Below are 17151 nucleotides of genomic sequence, written 5' to 3' on the forward strand. Positions count from 1 at the left end.
ATGTCACTTCGAGTCCCCGCACACAGCAGGTGCCCCTTAAATGCCCACTTGGTTGGTTGAAACAGGCTGACCCCAGTCACAGGCCCTGAGAGGGATGTGGCAATAACTGTCCGGTCCAGCTCTTGCAGAGCTTACAGAGCTGTCCCCTGCCTGCTCGGGCCCTTGTGGCAGCCCCAGGAGGGGGACAGGGAGCAGGCAGCCCATTTTACAGATGGGAAAGCTGAGGCCAGACCATTGAAAGCAAAACCCCTGTGCTTGTAAGCGAGGTGGCCAGGACTCGAACCCAGGTCTGTATGTCCCAGTCCGTGTTGTTCCTGTGGCACCACAGGTAGAGTCTGATGCTCCCTGGGGGAGACACCCTCCCCCTGAGTCAGGGCCCCAGGCAGGTCTGTGCACACCAGCACCTCCCAGAGATAAAATGCAGAGTCCTGGGCCGGCCTAGACCCTGGAATTCAATCCTTGGGTGTGGGGCCGAGGAAGCTGTATTTTAGTGTCTCCCAGAAAAGCTCTGGGGGGAAGGTCAGCCTGGAGTGGGTGTGACCAAGGCTTGGACAAAGCTATGAATTCAAGTCTTTGTGATCCCCTGGCTGTGTGGCCTTGGGCAAGTCACTTCAGGTTCCCGAGCCTCCATTTTTTCATCTGGAAAATGGGAGAATAACAGTCCATATCCCTCCAGGTTATAGGATCAAAGAGCCAGTGTTTGTATATAACTTGTGGCTCAGGCCCAGCCCCCCATTCTGCCAGCTGAGGGGTTTACTGCTCATTCTGGGGGTCTGGTGGCTGGGACTCGCTCCCTCTGCTGCCAGAGGTGGTATGCTCCTCTTCCGCCCACCCTGCGCTAGAATGCCTTTCTGAGTGGGCCTGACAGGTGGCCCAGCTGGACCCTGGGGTGACGAAGGCTCACTGCTGTTCAGACCCTGGGAGCACTGGGTTGGGAGTCTGGCTGGCTCCAAAGCCTAGCTCACTCCCCACTGCCTCGTAGGGTCTCTCTGTTGTTGAGGCTCCACTGTACAGTGCAGAGACCTGGAGGTGACACACAGTGCGGGGTGTCTCGTCCCCACTGCCAGGCCCAGGGCCTCAAAGCTCTCTGCCCCTTTCTTCTCCCCCTCCACTGCCCCTGCAAAGAGATGCATCAGTAGGCTCCTCTCTCCCAGGTGGCATTTGAAGGTCCCCCCTCCAATCTCTCCCTCACCAGTGCCTGAAGTTCTGTCTTTAGAGACTCCTCAGGTTCCCCTGGGGGGCCTGCACCTACAGGGTCCTGGCAGCTGTGACATAGAAATGCTTCTTGGTCAGGAACTACTTTAGCATCCTAGCCATGGACCCTTGGAAAAGCACTTAGTCCCCTGGCCTCAGTTTCCCTCTCTGTAAAACGGGCACAAATGATAATAGTTGCGACAACTACTAGTACTCCTCAGAACTGGGGTACTGGTGTAGAGGTGAAGTGGCATCGTGAAGCTGCCACCTGCGAGGGGTTGGGGTTATTTTCTGGGCTGGGGACGGTGATGACCAGATATCAGTTTCCTGAGTGAGCTTCTCCTTAGCTGGAAAATGACTGCACGTGAAAGGCAAAACCAACGCGAGTGCCTTGGGGGTTGGTGAGGCTGGGCCTCCTTCTGCCCTGGTCCTCCTGAGCCTGGCCTGCTCTCTCCCTCTCCGGTCTCTTCAGTCTCAGGGTGAGGAGTAAACCCACTGACTGTCACTGATGCCTGCCTGCCTGGGTTACCTTCAGAGGAGACGAGAGGAAGAATCAGACTTCAAAAGACCCAGCCCCACCGCTCTGTCCACTCTCTGCCTCCACCTCCACTCTCTCTCCCCAGCCCCCAATGACCCGTCTCCCCCATCTCTGACTTTCTCCCACTCTCCTTTTCTGCATCTCTTTCTCTTTCCGTCTTCTCTTGTCTTTCTTTTGTTCTCTGTCCTCTGTCTCTCACTCACTCTGTGTCGCTGTGGCTGAGGGCCCCTCTGATGAGTTTTTGGCTACACCCTTCCCCCTTTGGTGACATCAGATACACTCCAAACCTTCCTGAGCCTGTTTCCTCATCTGCAGGAGGGGAGTAATAACTACACTGAGGGTAAAGCACCCAGGAGGGGCGCTAAGTAAACATTCACACTCTCCTCTTCTCTCTTCACTCTCTGAGGTACCATCCAGGGCCCCCCAATCTTCCCCAGACCTGGCTCCAGCACACATACCCATCAGGCCCCTCCTGGTGACCACCTGTGTTCCCACAGTTCAGGCTGGCCAGAGCACCTGGGCACCTGAGTTAACACACCCCCACCCCGAGGTGACTCCCACACACCAAGTGCTGGGGAGCAGTGGCCCCCATCCCGCCCTCCAGGGCAGAGTGTGATGGGCCCTCAGGTGGGGCCAAAGGTTGCCTGCCTCCTCTAATATGCCGTCCTCTGTGCCTTTGCACCTCCTCTTCCCTCGCAAAGGATGCCCTTCCTGCTTCTCTCTCTCTGGACCTTTCAGTGTCCAGCCCCCATTCCTCTGAGCCCCAGGGAATACTCTCATTGGCCACAAGCCTCCATTTTTCCTGAGCTCAGCTGGTATCCCTCAGGAAGGCAGGACGTACCCTCTGATCTTGGGGACCCTGAGGGTTTGGAGAGGATGAAGCCAGGGCACGGGTTGCAGGCAACCTCAGGAGACCCTGATGTTGAAACAGGGCCCCTCACACTTCCTGAAGGAGGAGCCGCCTCCCAGCATCCAGCACAGGGCAGGGCACTCAGCAGGTGCTCAGTAAGTATTCACGTATTGAGCAAATGAGCAAACAAGCCCAGCTTTCTAGACACCCTACCCTAACCTCAAACCTCAAACCCTTCAAACGGGGTGAAAGATCCATCCATCCCCTGAGGACACTGCTAGGGACGGGCATGCCCCTAGTGTGTGCCTGGCCCTGAGGTAAGCCCGTTACATGCTTGAGCTCACGTTCTCCAGATGAAAGGCTGACCAGACTAACTGTTATCATTACCACCTGCCCATTTGCCAGATGTGGACACTGAGACCAGAGAGGGACAGATCAGTCTAGAGCCACCCAGCCAGGGAATGATGGAGCCAGGACTCCACCTCTGGGATCTGGGTTGGCAACCATCCTACTGTCCTGTCTCCCTGTCCTACAAGAAAGGTTAAAGAAATATGCCCTGTGAATTCTAAAAAACCCTAGCACTGAGCTGTCCAATGCTGTAGTCACTAGCCATGTGTGGCTATGGACATTCAACTTCCTTAAAATTAAAGTTACAGATTCAGGTCCTGGGCCGCACTACCCACATTTCAGGTGCTCAACGGCTGCTTGTGGCTAGTGGCTACTATATTGGACAGCACACACATGGAACGTCTCCATCACCTCAGAAAGTTCTAGACACCACTGGTCTGGAACATCCTTTTCAGTCGTGATGGGAGAATGTGGGTGGTGTTTGTACATTGCCTTAAAACAACTGGAATCTTGATATAGGTTTGAAAACATATGTAGCTGATTTCATGGAATTTTGAGTTTCAGTAGTTTTTATTATAAAAGATCCTCCAACCCCATCTAGGGAAGAAGTTATAGGAAAGGCTCTGTAACAATGGAAGCTCTGTACTAAGATGACTCACAAAGTTGTGAGCTCCCCGTCCCGGGAGCATTCAAGTAGGACTGAGTGAATGACCCGTCAGGCCCCTGTTGGGCATTAGATAAGCCCAAGCAACCTCCAAACTTCCTTTGATGCAAAGATCCTATGATTTGTGGGGGTGGTCTGCAGATAAATAGCCCTGGTCACATTTCCAAAGTTCAGTGGTCTTGGGCAAATCCCTTTCCCTCTCCAGGCCTCAGTTTCCCTACCTATGAAGCAGCAGGAGCACAGTAGAGGGCCCCTCAGGCCCCATCAATGCTAGGGTTCCAGGGAAGATGGATGGTACAATGGGTAGGGCCGGGTGTAAGCCCTAAGGCAGGCAGGCCTGGATCTGAGCTCTTCCTGGCTGTGTGGCTTGGGGCAGGTGACTTAAGCCCCCCAGGTCCTCAGTTTCCCCATGTATACCCATTGTTATGGAGTTGATTCTGACTTATGGTGGCCCCATATGTTTCAGAGTAGAACTGTGCCCCCATAAGGTTTTAATTGTTGTAATCTTATGGAAGCAGATTGCCAGGCCTTTCTTCCAACCCCTACTTCCTGTGGGCAGCAGGGCAGATGGAAGGTGTGGGTGGGGGCAGAAGGAGGGAGACTGGGTTGCAGGAGTGATGGGGGCCTGAGGAGGGCAGGGCAGTGGGGAGGGGAAGCCCCAGCATACCTCTGGCTTGTAACCAGCTGTCTCCACACCTAGCCTTTCAGCTCGTCTTTCCTATCCAGAATGCAACACCCCTGATCCCTGGGACAGACCTTCATGGTCCTATTAGGTCATCTTGTTTCGTGTGTCTCTGGATTCTAATCTGTCAAGGTCTTCCTGGCTCCTGCGTCTGTCGTCTAATGTATTTCTGGCTTCTGGGACCGATCGGCAAGCTGTGTATGTTTTCATTCCAGAGGAGTGATTATAAAAAGCAGTGCTGACCATGACAGGGTCTAGGGAGCAGTCCTTTCGCCAACAAGAGAGACCCATCACCAGGCAAAACCAAGGTCTTCAGATACTGTCATCTAGCCGGTTACAGATCACCCCCCATATCCTATTGCCACTCTCACTCTCTGTCTCAGCCACAATGGCAGCACTGTCAGGTGTTTTGCTGGTATTAGACAGACTATCTGCATAACGGAAACAGTAAGAGCTATGGAGGCTAACCAAAAGGTCTGTGGTTCAAATCCACGAGGTGCTTGGTGGAAATCCTATGGGGCAGTTCTACTCTGTCCTATAGGGTCGCTATCAGTTGGAATCGACGCGATGGCAATGGGTTTTTTTTTTTTTTAATCTCCATAACATCCAGTCATCTGCCAGGCTGGCCACCTTATCACAAGCAAATGAGGTCAGCCTGGGAGCCCTGGTGTGGGGAGCCCTGTTGGGGGAACTCTGTTGTGGCGAGCCCTGGTGCAGGGAGCCCTGTTGTGGGGAGCCCTGGCTGCCTTCTTGCTGATCACGTGTCCCCCATGGTCACCTAGTGATCCGAAGGCGTATCCTACGGTGGCTCAGAAGTGTATACAGGGGCTGGGCTCCCGAGTTGGTGAGCAAGGTAAAAATGCCTGTGAAATCCCCTACGTCACCTGTATGAACAGGAACACACTTCTGTGCGCACGTCTGAAACGCACTTTTTATGCCCGTGAATTTTGATACATGACGTAAGACGAAAAGAAGAGAAGCCCCCTGTAGCTGTCACAGTACTTAAAGCATTCTGCCTAAATTCAAGACAATTAGCACTGGGTTGGGGACAGGTGGAGAATTCCAATATATTCCTGCTTGCCTACAGGGCTTACTCCGTTCTGCTTTAGAATTATATCTCCCTAACCTTACAGCAGGAGCCCTGGTGGTGCAGTGGTTAAGAGCTATGGCTGCTAACCAAAAGGTCAGCAGTTTGAATCCACCAGCCGCTCCTTGGAAACTCTGTGGGGCAGTTCTACGGTGTCCTACGGGGTTGCTGTGAGTTGGAATCAACTTGATGGCAAGGGGTTTAGTTTTTTTGGTTAACTTTAACACGAGTTCCTGGCTGGTGCAAACAGTTAAGCGCTCAACTACTAGCTGAAAGGGTAGTAGTTCAAACCCACCCAGAGGCACCTCGGAAGACAGGCCTGGCGATTGGCTTCCCTAGGGAGCAGTTGTACTCTGCACACATGGGGCTGCCATGACTCAGGATTGACTCCACGGCAACGAACAACAACTCTGTGCTTACCATGTTATTTGTTTTACTTGTGTGTCTGAGTTTTGCCCAGAAGGCTCTACTTAGCAGGAAGCCCAGCCCCTCTGCCACGCCACATTCGGAGCCCATCCCAGCTGGGGAGCCCCCAGGTGTGGGTCCCCCCCATTGCTCTCTCGGCAGCGTTACAGTGCAGTGGTTATGATCAGTGTTAAGGTTTGACAGTGATAAATGTGGAAGCTTAACCATTTGGCCAATTACCAGTCAAGGATATCCTACGTTTAAGGTACAAAAACCTCAGCCTTCAACCAAGGCCCCGTCTAGCACTTGAATAGCTCCAGAGTTAATGTCCCAGAAAAGCCTTGCCCTGCCTCCTGTGCTCAAGTGCAGGTGGGTAGACTCTGGGGTCAGGCCTGGGTTCGAGTACCACCCCAGCCACTTTATGGCTGTGAGGCTTGTCTGAGGTGGTCCTGCTCTCTGAGCCTCAGTTTGCTCATCCTTAAAATGGGGGTGCTAGTGCCTATACCCATCACACAGTGACTGTGTTGACTGAGATAATACATGGAGGGCAACCACCCCACTGTCCTGTCTCCCTGCCCTACAAGGAACAGTTGAAGAAATGTGTACTGTGAATTCTAGAAAATCCTAGCACTATGTTGTCTAATGCAGTAGCCACATGCCATGTGTGGCTATTTGTATTTAAACTCATTATACTTAAATGAAATTACAAATTCAGGTCCTCAGTCTCACCACACTTTAAGTGCTTAATGGCGACTCGTGCCCATTACATCAGTGTGAAATACACAGGATAGTTCATGTCATCATAAACATCCTTGGAGACCACAGATTTATCCGGAATCCGTAGGGCTGCTAGCAGAGTGTCTGGTCCTCTGTAAGCATTTGTTACATTCTTCAAAGATTTCCTGAACCCCTACTATGTGCCAGGTCCTGTTCTGGCAGAGGAACAAAAGCCCCTGTGCCAGGGAGATAACTTTCTAATTATTTAAGACCTTACCCATAAATGTGTTGCCATCGAGTCGATTCTGACTTACGGCGACCCTATAGGACAGAGTAGAACTGCCCCATAGGGTTTCCAAGGAGAGGCCTGCCCCTCCCTCCCCGTGTGCCCAGCTCCTGCCAGCCCTTTAGGTCCACCACCGTGCTAGTCTCCTACAGCCTGTTACTTCACAGCCCCATTTCACAGATGGGACGGCTGAGGCCAGAAAGGTGTGCTAACCACCCCAGCCACACAGCATGTCAGTAAGTAGCTGGCATTTGAATTAGAAAGACACCTGCCCCAGAGCCAGCTGGGAGGAAAGAAATCAAGCTGGGAAGAGGAAGGGTAAAATACCATCACTATCATCATCATTGTTTTTAAAAGGATCAGGCTGCAGGTGCCCCCAGGGAAAGATGACAGGACTGCTGGCCAGGGGACGTTGTGCTGGCCCTGGGCAAGGTGAGACCCCACTAGAGTCCATGGTTGCCATTCTATGCTGTCCAGGGGACCAACCTGACCAACGTTAATAACAATATCCTTAATTAATCAGCCACGCTGTTTGAGGGAAGGGAGAGGAGCCAGCAGAGCAGAGCACTGGAGGGGAAGGCCCAGGTGACCTGGGTTCCAGGCCCGGCTCCACACCTAGTGGGGGGATACTGGGCTGGTGACTCAACACCTTTGTATCCTCGTGTGCCAAATAGAGGCAATTACAGGGTCTGCCTCTTATTTCAGAGTAAGTAAAGCACAGAGAGGCAGCACAGGGTGGATGGCTGCTAAAGAAGTAATTGTGTAATGAACAGACTTAGCACCCAGTAGCCACAGTGACATTTTTCACTGTGCTTACAGCCCATCTGGGAATAAGATTCAAGCTCCTCACATGATCTGGTCCCTGCCCATCTCCCACCCCCTCCCATCCTCCCATCCCTCTGCTCTAGCAAACCTGTTCATCTCTTAGTTCCCCAAGCAGTTGAAGTTCTCACCCATCATAAGGGCTTTGCACATGCTGTTCCCTCTGCCTGGAGTGCTGTTCCATGCCCTCACTGCACAGCTGGCTCTTTCATGTGTCTGGTTTCAGTCTAAATGTTCCTTCCTCTGAGAGGCCCTTTCTGGCCACCTCTGCCCCTGGTGGTCCTTCTCTATCCAGCATCCTGTGTGTGCCCGTGGGGCATTTTGCAATGAGGTATTCATTCATACAGATTTCTAGTCTTTCCGCTCTAGGAGGCCTTCTATTTTGTTCTGCACCAAGCACCGGGCCTGGCACCCCGTGGGTAATTACTTCATACCTGTTGGAGTAAGAAGGTGAAGAAGGGTCCCTAGCCCAGTTCAGACCAGCTCCAACATATCTTGCATTCTCCAATCTCCATCCATTTCTTACCTAGTTTAGATACCACTTCCCCCAAGAAGCCCTCCTGAACCAGTCCAGTGCCTCCCAGTCTTTCCTTCCTCTGAAATGGTTAGCGCCTTTATTGTCTGCACATAGCATAGACAGCCTGAGGTCAACCATTAATTTTACTTTAGTGTCTGTTCTTATCTACCTCTTCCTTTCTAGGCTCTAAGCTCCCAGAGGCCAGGGACATCTCATTACAGACACAGAGTGACCAGCTTCGGCTTTCATTCCTTCATCTGATGAATATTTGTCATCCTAAAGTGAAATGGGCCTCCCTGGCCACCATCCTTGTGGCTCTTACAGGGCCTGCACAAGTTCATAGGCATCTGTGGGTGGATTATGGTTTTTTGGGGGTATTTGTCTACACATCCGAAGCACAGATCATTTAACCCCTTATTTCCTATCTCTAGGTCCCTTAGAGTTGATTCAGCAACTGGGCAGTAGAAGCAACATCTGTTTGAGGTTCAGATCCCATCTCAACCCCTTTGTAGCTGTTTGACCCTAGGCAGGTTCAATTTGCCTGTCTGCACCTCAGTTTTCCCATCTGTAAAATGGAATAACAAAAATTTTGACCACAGAAGGCTGTTGACAGGATAAGGTCAGATAACCTATAAGACAAGGACTGGCACACAGTAGGTGTTCAAACCATGCTTCTTTCTTCCTCCCCACTGCGTTCTCTCCTCTTGCCTTGCATCATCACTAGGAGGGGTTTGCCCCCTATATTGTCTCTGGGGAGGTAAGATCACCTGCCCTGTACTCAGAGGCATGTCCTGCCCTACCTGGGATGTCACTTCTACCCTGGTGACAACAGGGAGGTTTCATCTGCCTTCTAGAGATGTGGTTAGTAAGAAACTGTTGCATCACCACGGCTATTTTTGTTTCTAACCCAAGCTTTACACAAAAAGAGATTAAACCATACACGGAGTTGTTTATTTTGCTAACCTATCTTTGGTAATACCTTTTGTCGCCGTTTACAGGAAAAAGAAAATCAAATGCAACTTAGTAAGCTCGGGAGATTCCCAACTGGGCCAAGAGTGAGTGTAACATGAAATGATTTGAGTAGGAACTTGGAAAAGAGAATCTTTCCTTTTCTAGAGAGGCTTCCGGGTGGTGTAAACAATTTGCACCTGACTACTAACCTAAAGGTTGGAGGTTCAAATCCACCCAACAGCCCCATGGAAGAAAGACCCGGCAATCTGCTTCTGTGAAGATTCCAGCTAAGAAAACCCTGTGGAACAGTTCTCCTCTGTAACACATGGGGTCTCCGTGAGTCGGAATAGACTCGACAGCAATGAGTTTGGTTTTGGGTTGGTTTCCTTTCTAGAACAACAGCTGGCTCAGGACTTAGGGCGTGTGTGTATGTGTGTGCATTTCTCAGGGATGATAAGGCCCTGAAGGTGGGGTGAACCCCAAGAACGCACCTGAAGAGCTGTTCTGTCCACCCTGGGAGATGGAGGTGTCACCACCCCTAACAGATGGACCACCACCTCTCTGCCCCCCGCAAAGAGGTTACAACTGATGGATGGAACCACTTTGCTATGGAATAAGCCAGCCCCACGTACACTCAGAGCAGGGCTCAAGATAAAAACAGGTGGTGTCTGTATACTGTGGTCCACACGGCAGAATTTTATCATCACTTGAGCATGAAGCTCCCTGTGTTTCTGTGGACCTGTTATTTCTTGTGTGATAATCTATCTGTCCATCCATCTATCTAATGAATTAAGTATCTACCATGTGCCCAGCACCATGGTCCAAAGGTTAAGGGCTGTGGCCCAGGCCCCCTGGTTGCTTAGAGGAGGGACTGAGGGTTTGGGAAATGAACCACTGATCCTCAGGGCCCTGGGAGCGGGTTAGCATCCAAGGAGCCAGAAGCCTGAGTTCTCTTGCCTCTCTGAGCCTCAGTTTCCCAATATGTAAAATGAGGTTGTTGGACTTGACCTCTAGAATAAGCTCCAAGAAGAGCCCCAGCAGGTGGTTAAAATCTTCAGTTCTGCTCCTTCTTCCTAAACATAGGCCTTTGGGCAAGTCACATATCTGTGTCTCTATATCCTTGTCATAAGATGGGCAAATGCAGCCTGCTACCCTGGCTGACGCTGTAAAGCAGCAGTGGGATGGTGCACTTGCTAAGGAGCTCAGCAGGCACACAGTAGGTGCTTAATAACTGTCATTATTTCTCAGCACCTTGAAGGGTAGGCTGCCTTCCTAGCTCTTCGAGCTAAGGCGAGCCCTGGCTGTCGTTGCCCAGGAGGTCAGGACCACCCCAGCCCCAAAGGCGGTGGAGAGGCTGCTGCAAATGCCTGTTGCTGCCTAGGCTTTGCTGCTTATTCCCTACGCTCCCTGGAGACAGGGCTGCCGCCTCCAGCTGCCGCAGCCCTCCCGGCATAGCCATTGAAAGTTAACGGCCAAACTCAGCCCGGGGGGAGGAGGTGGGTGGGCAGCTGGTTGCCCAGGGAGGCTGGACCAGGGCTGGACAAGCAGCCTGAGCATCCTTGGATGGAGCTGTTCTCTGGAGACATGGGAAGGCAGATGAGAAGCCCATAAACTTCTCCCAGGCTATTATGCGGGGAGAAAAATGGGAGTGGTTGGAAGTGGGGGAGTTGCTGTATAATAATAAAAGCTCTTTTTTCTTCCATGAGAAAGCACCATGTCCCAGGCCAGCTGAACGGCTGGTCCGGATGGAGGAGCAGCATCTTCCCAACGACCTGTGAATGGCTCCATTCCACAAATGAAGAAATCGAGGCACAGAGGAGGGGCAGTGGCTTGTCCAGGGTCACACAGCTGCAAGATCGTGGAGCAGCTTACGCTGTTCCATTACCTGTGCTCTTCACCTGGGGGGTCAGGGGGTGTGGCCATGATGCCCTCTGGATGTGACAGCCTCAGGTTCCAGGTCCTACTTTACCCCTTGCTAGCTGTGTCCTCTTGAACCTGGCTGAGGCTTGGTTTCCTCATCTGTCAAATGGGTACCATAATAGTGCTCCCCTCATGGGGTAGTTGTGGGGGTTTGGTGAGGTCATTCATGCTGGGAGCCTGACACAAGCATGCAGGTTGTAAAGAGGCAGGAAACCAGCAGCTGCTACTACTATTGTTGTTATATAACTCGGTGTTCTGGAAAACCAGGAGCCCTGGTGGTATAGTGGTTAAGAGCTCAGCTGCTAACCAAAAGGTCAGCAGTTTGAATCCATCAGCAGGTCCCTGGAAACCCTATGAGGCAATTCTAGTCTGGATACACCGGCCGTTCAATATAAGAAAATAGCCCTGGAGTCCATGTGAATAGGAAATGTTTGTGCCAGGCTGAGCACCCCATGCAATTCTGGGGCACAGGACCTGCTGAGCAGCAAGGATTCAGTGCTGATGGGTTCAGGCCTGCTTCTCCACCCTGTGGCCTGCCCCAGCAGGTCAGTGAGCAGGCTAGGCATCGCTAGGCCCCCAAGGAAGTTCTCTGCCTGCCCGGCCCAGCCCTGTTTCCAGAGAAGGGAAGCTGCCCAGTCACCAGACAGTTGGTGAGCTAGGCTGACCAAGCAATTCGGGGCCCAAGAACCCAGGACCTCTAGGTTTGAGCCTGCTGGGGGTCCCTGTTGGGCAGTGCCTGGGTATCTGCACTCCTAGCTCCTCCACACACACCACCCCGCAAGGCCCTTCAAAAACCCGATCTCTTGCAGAAAGCTGGACTCTGTTGTTACTAGGTAGAAGCAACAACGGCAGTAACGATGAGTTGAGTGTCTCATGCTTTACAAGCTTTATTTACTTAATCCTCGCAGCAACCACATGAGGGACGTGCCCTAGTCCTGCCCATTTTAAAGATGAGGAAACTGAAACTGAGGAATATGGCCTGTCCGAAGCTGGAAACTGAACCTGCATCTGACTCCAGAGCGGTTGCCTCTGGTGTATTTATAGGGTTGCTACGAGCCGGAATCGACTTGACAGCAGTGGGTTTGGTTTGTTTTGTTGTTGTTGTTGTTGTTAAGGAAGCAACACCAAGCCCTAGTAGTGCAGTGGCTAAGTGCTCGGCTACTAGGCTTGGTGGTTCGAACCCATCAGCCGCTCTGTGAGAGAAAGATGTGGCAGTCTGCTTCTAGAAAGATTATAGCCTTGGAAACCCTGATGGGGCAGTTCTACTCTGTCCTATAGGGTCGCTATGAGTCAGAATCTACTCAAAGGCAATGAATTTTAAGAAAGCAACAGGAGCCTGGGCGTTGCAAGCAGTTTGTGCTTGGCTGCTAACCTAAAGGGTGGTGATTTGAAACTACTCGGCAGGGCTGTGGAAGAAAGGCCTGGTGATCCGATTCTGGAAGATCAGCCATTGGAAACCCTCTGGAGCAGTTCTAGTCTGTAACATATGGGGTCGCCATGAGTCGGAATCCACTCAACAGCAATGGTTTGGTTTTGGGTTTTAAGGATGCAACAATTATCTATGTTTTTTGAGCTTTTCCAACCAGCCCGGGGGGAGGACCTTTCAAAGGCGCAGGAGGAGTAGATTCCCCCCAGGAGGCACTGAGTGCCTGCTGGATGCTTCCACAGGTAATATCTTACTTAACTCTCAAGAGGTAGCTTTTATCATTCCCTTTTACAAGCAGAGAAATGAAGCCTCAGAGGTGACATTGCCCAGGGCCGTACAACTGGCAAGCAGAGAAGTCAAAACCCATTGTTGAATCACCATAACATAACAACAGTGGGTACTTTTCTAATCCCATTTTACGGGTGAGGAAACTGAGGTTTGGAGCACTCCACACAGCAAGAGGAGCTAGGGTTGTAACTGATTTATGCTACCCCCACCCACCTGCCAGTGTTTATACCCTTTGTGCTGGAAGGAAGCCCAGAGGTCCCAGCTGTGTGATCTTGGGAAAAGCCATTTCCTTTCTCTGAGCCTCAGTTTCCTCACCTGTACAACGGGGCTCACGAGATCATCCTTCGTGGCAGAGGTGAGTGAGGAGGGCTGGCACACAGTAGGTGCTCTGGATCGTCTAGTGGTCCAGCTCTGCACACAGCAGGCTCTTGGCAAATATCGGCTTGAATTTGTGACCTCATTTGGATTTTAGAAAGCAGCCACTAGGGCCTCAGGAAGCAGCCTCCCTTTAATTGGGGGCTCTGTCTACTCTGGCAGCCACTGCTGGTGAATTGCAGTAGCCCCAGGGGGCCAGACACTCTCTAGGTAAACAAGGTTGATCCAGGGTGATGGCCTGCTCTTTCCAGGCCAGCTCCAGCCTGCCTATAATCTGGGCCCTACCGGGTTCAACCCACCAGGTGGTGCTGGTCCTGTGGGCGGGGCCTTGGGAACCAGGTCAGACCTGGGAGGGCTCAAGGGAGGGAGGTTGGGAGGGGACTCCAGGTCCTTCCTTTCCCTCCTCCTTCCTCCTGCTCACTGTGTGACCTTAGACAGTTCCCTTCTCTTGCCTCAGTTTCCCCATTGGCAGAAGAAGGGGGCTGGACTCATTGACCCCCAAGGATCTTTCCAGCTTTGATGCTTGAAGACAAAAAGAGGAGAAGCTGTGAGGACCTCCCTCCCACCTGACTTGTACCTTGCTTCACCCTTCTCGAAAAAAATAATTTTTTTGCCCTCATTCTTCATCTAATTTACCCTTCAAACACATGAGATTTAGGAGACACTTAAAAAAAATTGTCATGGAGTCAGTTCTGACTCATGGTGTCCCCGTGTATGTCAGAGTAGAACTGTGCTCCATAGGGTTTTCAATGAGGTAGATCACCAGGCCTTTCTTCCAAGTGCCTTTGGGTGGACTGAAACCCCCAAACTTTCAGTTAGCTGCCTGGCGTGTTAACCATTTGCACCACCTAGGGACTCCAGAAGGAACTTTAAGATCGTTTAATTCAACAGCATCACTTAACAACTGAAGAGGAAATGAGGCCCAGAGAGGGCAAGGGACTTACTGAAAGTCACACAGCCAGGCTAAGAGCCCACGAGTTCTCACAACTTTCCCAACATTCATGGAGGACGGAAACCAATTCCCCTCATAAAGCTTTTGGCGGGCATTTTCTGGAGCCCCCTTAGGGCCACTGGTAGGGGAAGCAATAACTGCTATTGTCATCTTAACAGTCGCCAGGATGCCCAGTCTCTATCCCAGGAGGGGACTTCTCCTGGAGAGAACAATGGGCTGTAGGCATTTATTGGTCCATGGCCCTGGGCCACAGGCTCAGACACCCTTAGAAAGACCAACTTGGAAATCAGGACTTTTTATCTCTTCTGCAAAATCACAGAATTTAACATAATTGTTCTTGGGCAGTTTCTCACAAACTATACCCATTGCTGTCGAGCGGATCAGAAACTATAAGCGGCACAAAAACACTTTAAACAATTCAGAAATAGATAAGCTTTGTTATTATTGAAGCCCTCACCTGTATTCCTGTGGAGAGGGGCGGTGATTTTGCCCTGAGTTTCGAATAATTCCTGACATTATGGACGAGATGTCACTTTCTATCATCTTGAAGGAAAGACAAGCAGAAAACAAAACTCCCATCAGTGATGGTGTGGACAGGGCAGAAAGCCACAATTTTCCTATTTATCAGAAGGATGGAGCTCAAACGACTAAGAACACTTTTTTTAAAAAAGAAAAAAAAATCCTAGAGGATTTCTGGGCATCCTAGGTCACATTCTCGGGGAAATTCTACAGGGTTTTAGAAGGTTGCAAATTAAGAGAAGGGAATGAAATTCCAGGTTCTTTGGAATTAGAGGAGTGGAAGGGCAACGGGAAGGGTCTAGAACCCAAATGTCAAGTCTCGGAAAATAGGAATCAGCAAAACCTTATTCCTTTCCAAACCTTATATTTGCAACCACAGTTCAGTTATGATCACTATGGAAATTAAAAATAAACCAAAAAAGGGCAGCTTGATGGGTCATGTATATTTCTCGGGGGAGGCGAATTCCCACTTGTTTAGGGAATAATCTCTGCAGGGCTCCTGCAATACCACATCCCCTTGCTGGAAAACCAATGCAGCCCTGGCCCTGCCACACACAAGCACAACCTTTAAAAAAAAAAAAAAAAATTCTTCGAGCGTTCCTAAGTTTCGCAAACCTGAAAGGAACTCAGAAGCCCACCAAAGAAAGGCTCTCAGTTTTGCCCCATAGGTCATTCAAGGGTTCCTGGGGAGAAGGGAAGCGGGTCAGGAGAGACAGCCCCGCAGCCCCCGAGCCCCGGGTCTCCGCCCTGGGATGCAAGGCAGGGCACTGCCTGGGAGGAGGTGGCAAGTAGCCCTGCAAGGTAGTACCTGGAGCCGATCCTCGCCGGGCCGCCGCTGCAGGCGCTCCTGGGGCGGGCCGGCCTCTCGGAGGGGGGCTCCCCGGAGCTGGTCCCTCGCGGTCCGCAATTTGGCCGCCGTCGCAGCGCGAACCGTTTTTAAATTTCCCTCTCTGGAGCTGTCCAGCTCGGAGCATGCGCAGAAGCCGTGCGGGGGGCTTTTTCCCCAAGGGTCAGTTACCCGGCAGGGTCAAGGGGATTGCAGCGGGTGTCTCCCAGCAGCCGCGAGCCTTGCACGCTCTGGGGCTCCGAGGTGGGGGTGCGGGGATAGGGACTCCCCTGTGCAAACTTGGCCAGCAGTGGCAGCCACTGCATGCTCGTGAGCATGCGTCGAGATGCAGTGGGAGGGTGTTTTAGGCCCAAAGAAGTAAGTTGCAAAAGGATGCTGGGCGCATTAAAACTTGCCATCCATCCTGGGCCCAGGGGAAAAGGAGGTGGGAGGAGCGGGAGATCAGTTGCAGCCCCCTCTCTCCCCCCAGGGGGAAGGGCCAGGAGGCCGAATGGAGCCCCAGGTAGACCACCTGTCCCTTTAAGAAAGTTGCGTCCGCGCGGCGCGGCGGGAGGGGCTGCGGCGGGGGCGCCGGCGCCGGGCGCCTCCACCTGCCGGGGCCGCGGGGGGCGGGGGCCGGGCCGAGCGCCGAGGTCAGGCGCGTGGGCCCCCGGCTCTGCGCGCTGCGCCCCCCTGGCCCGCGACGACGGTGAGCCCGCCCGGAGTGAGCGCGCGGGGCCGGGCGGCCGGGGCGCCCTGCCGCAGTGTGCGCTCGGGCCGGGCGCCGTCAGTCCGGGGCGGAGAGCCGAGCCGTTGGGGGCCGCGGGCCGCTGGCGCTCCCGCCCTCCCGGCTTTCCCCGCCGCCCGGCCCGCGCCGCCGCCGCCCCGCCCCGCCCGGGCCCGCCGCGGGAAAGGTGGCGCGACCGCGGGCGGCGGGCGGGGCTGGGCGCGCACAAAGGTCTCCCCGGCCGGCCCCGGCCCTGGCCCTGGCCCTGGCCGGGAGGGGCCTCGGTTAGCGTGCTCCCCTGAGAACGCCCTCACTGTGAGCCTCCACTGGAGTAAACAATAATAAAGTAACAATAATAATAGTCCCAAGCATCATTCATTCATTCCTGCTTCATTTATTCTTGAGCCTCCGTTGGAATAAATTTGTTATGATAATAATGATAGTCACAGCCACCTGTAGTGAGTGAGTGGGCCAAGGAAGTGGCAGAGGCGGGATTCGATCTCGCGCATGCCGAGTCCACAGCCTGTGTGTACACCCAACTCAAGTCAGCGCTGTCCAGGCCAAGCCAGACTCCCTGCATCCAGTGCTCCTAGTTTCTCGAGGCTGCCCTCCTGTTATTTATCCTGCAGCGGGCAGAATCCCGTCTCCGCACCTGCTCAGGAAGGACCCGGGTCTCCCTGGGCTGGGTATACCTGGATTTCATGTTTCAGGCGGGTTGTGGCCTTGGCGCTGGTCCATGTCCTCCTGAATAGTTTTCTTGTAGCACCTGGGCGCCTTACTCCTTTTTTCTCTGCCAGGAGTAAATAGATCAGCTTGCATCCTCTAGGGGAAAAATGTAGTTTTACAAATGTTAGCTAAGGTCGTTGTCCTGAAAAAGAGTTTCTCAGTTTTCATCTCTTTCCAAACTGCATATATCTAAAATTCATATTTTGACTGGTTATAAAGGTAGTTTACTTAGTTGGTGTTGTTTTGAATGTCCCCGTGTGACCCGCAATTAATCCAAAGGTTAAATGGTAAGCATTCAAAGCATTTGGGTTTATTTGTGTTAATCCTTCAT

General features: G+C 52.3%; 1 protein-coding gene across 1 annotated transcript in view; it reads right to left on the minus strand.

The window, feature by feature from the left end:
- FOXN4 (forkhead box N4) overlaps nucleotides 1–15408 on the minus strand; it is a 29653-nt gene extending 14245 nt beyond the window's left edge. The window contains exons 1-2 of the mRNA XM_049866495.1: nucleotides 15350–15408; nucleotides 14480–14565 (exon numbers count right to left, since the gene is read on the minus strand). Of these exons, the coding sequence (XP_049722452.1) occupies nucleotides 14480–14565 (86 nt within the window). The 5' untranslated portion in view covers nucleotides 15350–15408. The remainder of the gene's footprint in view (nucleotides 1–14479; nucleotides 14566–15349) is intronic.
- Nucleotides 15409–17151: the final 1743 nt, after the last annotated feature.

This window comes from Elephas maximus, chromosome 22 (genome assembly GCF_024166365.1).
Source record: "Elephas maximus indicus isolate mEleMax1 chromosome 22, mEleMax1 primary haplotype, whole genome shotgun sequence".
NCBI classification, from domain to species: domain Eukaryota; kingdom Metazoa; phylum Chordata; class Mammalia; order Proboscidea; family Elephantidae; genus Elephas; species Elephas maximus.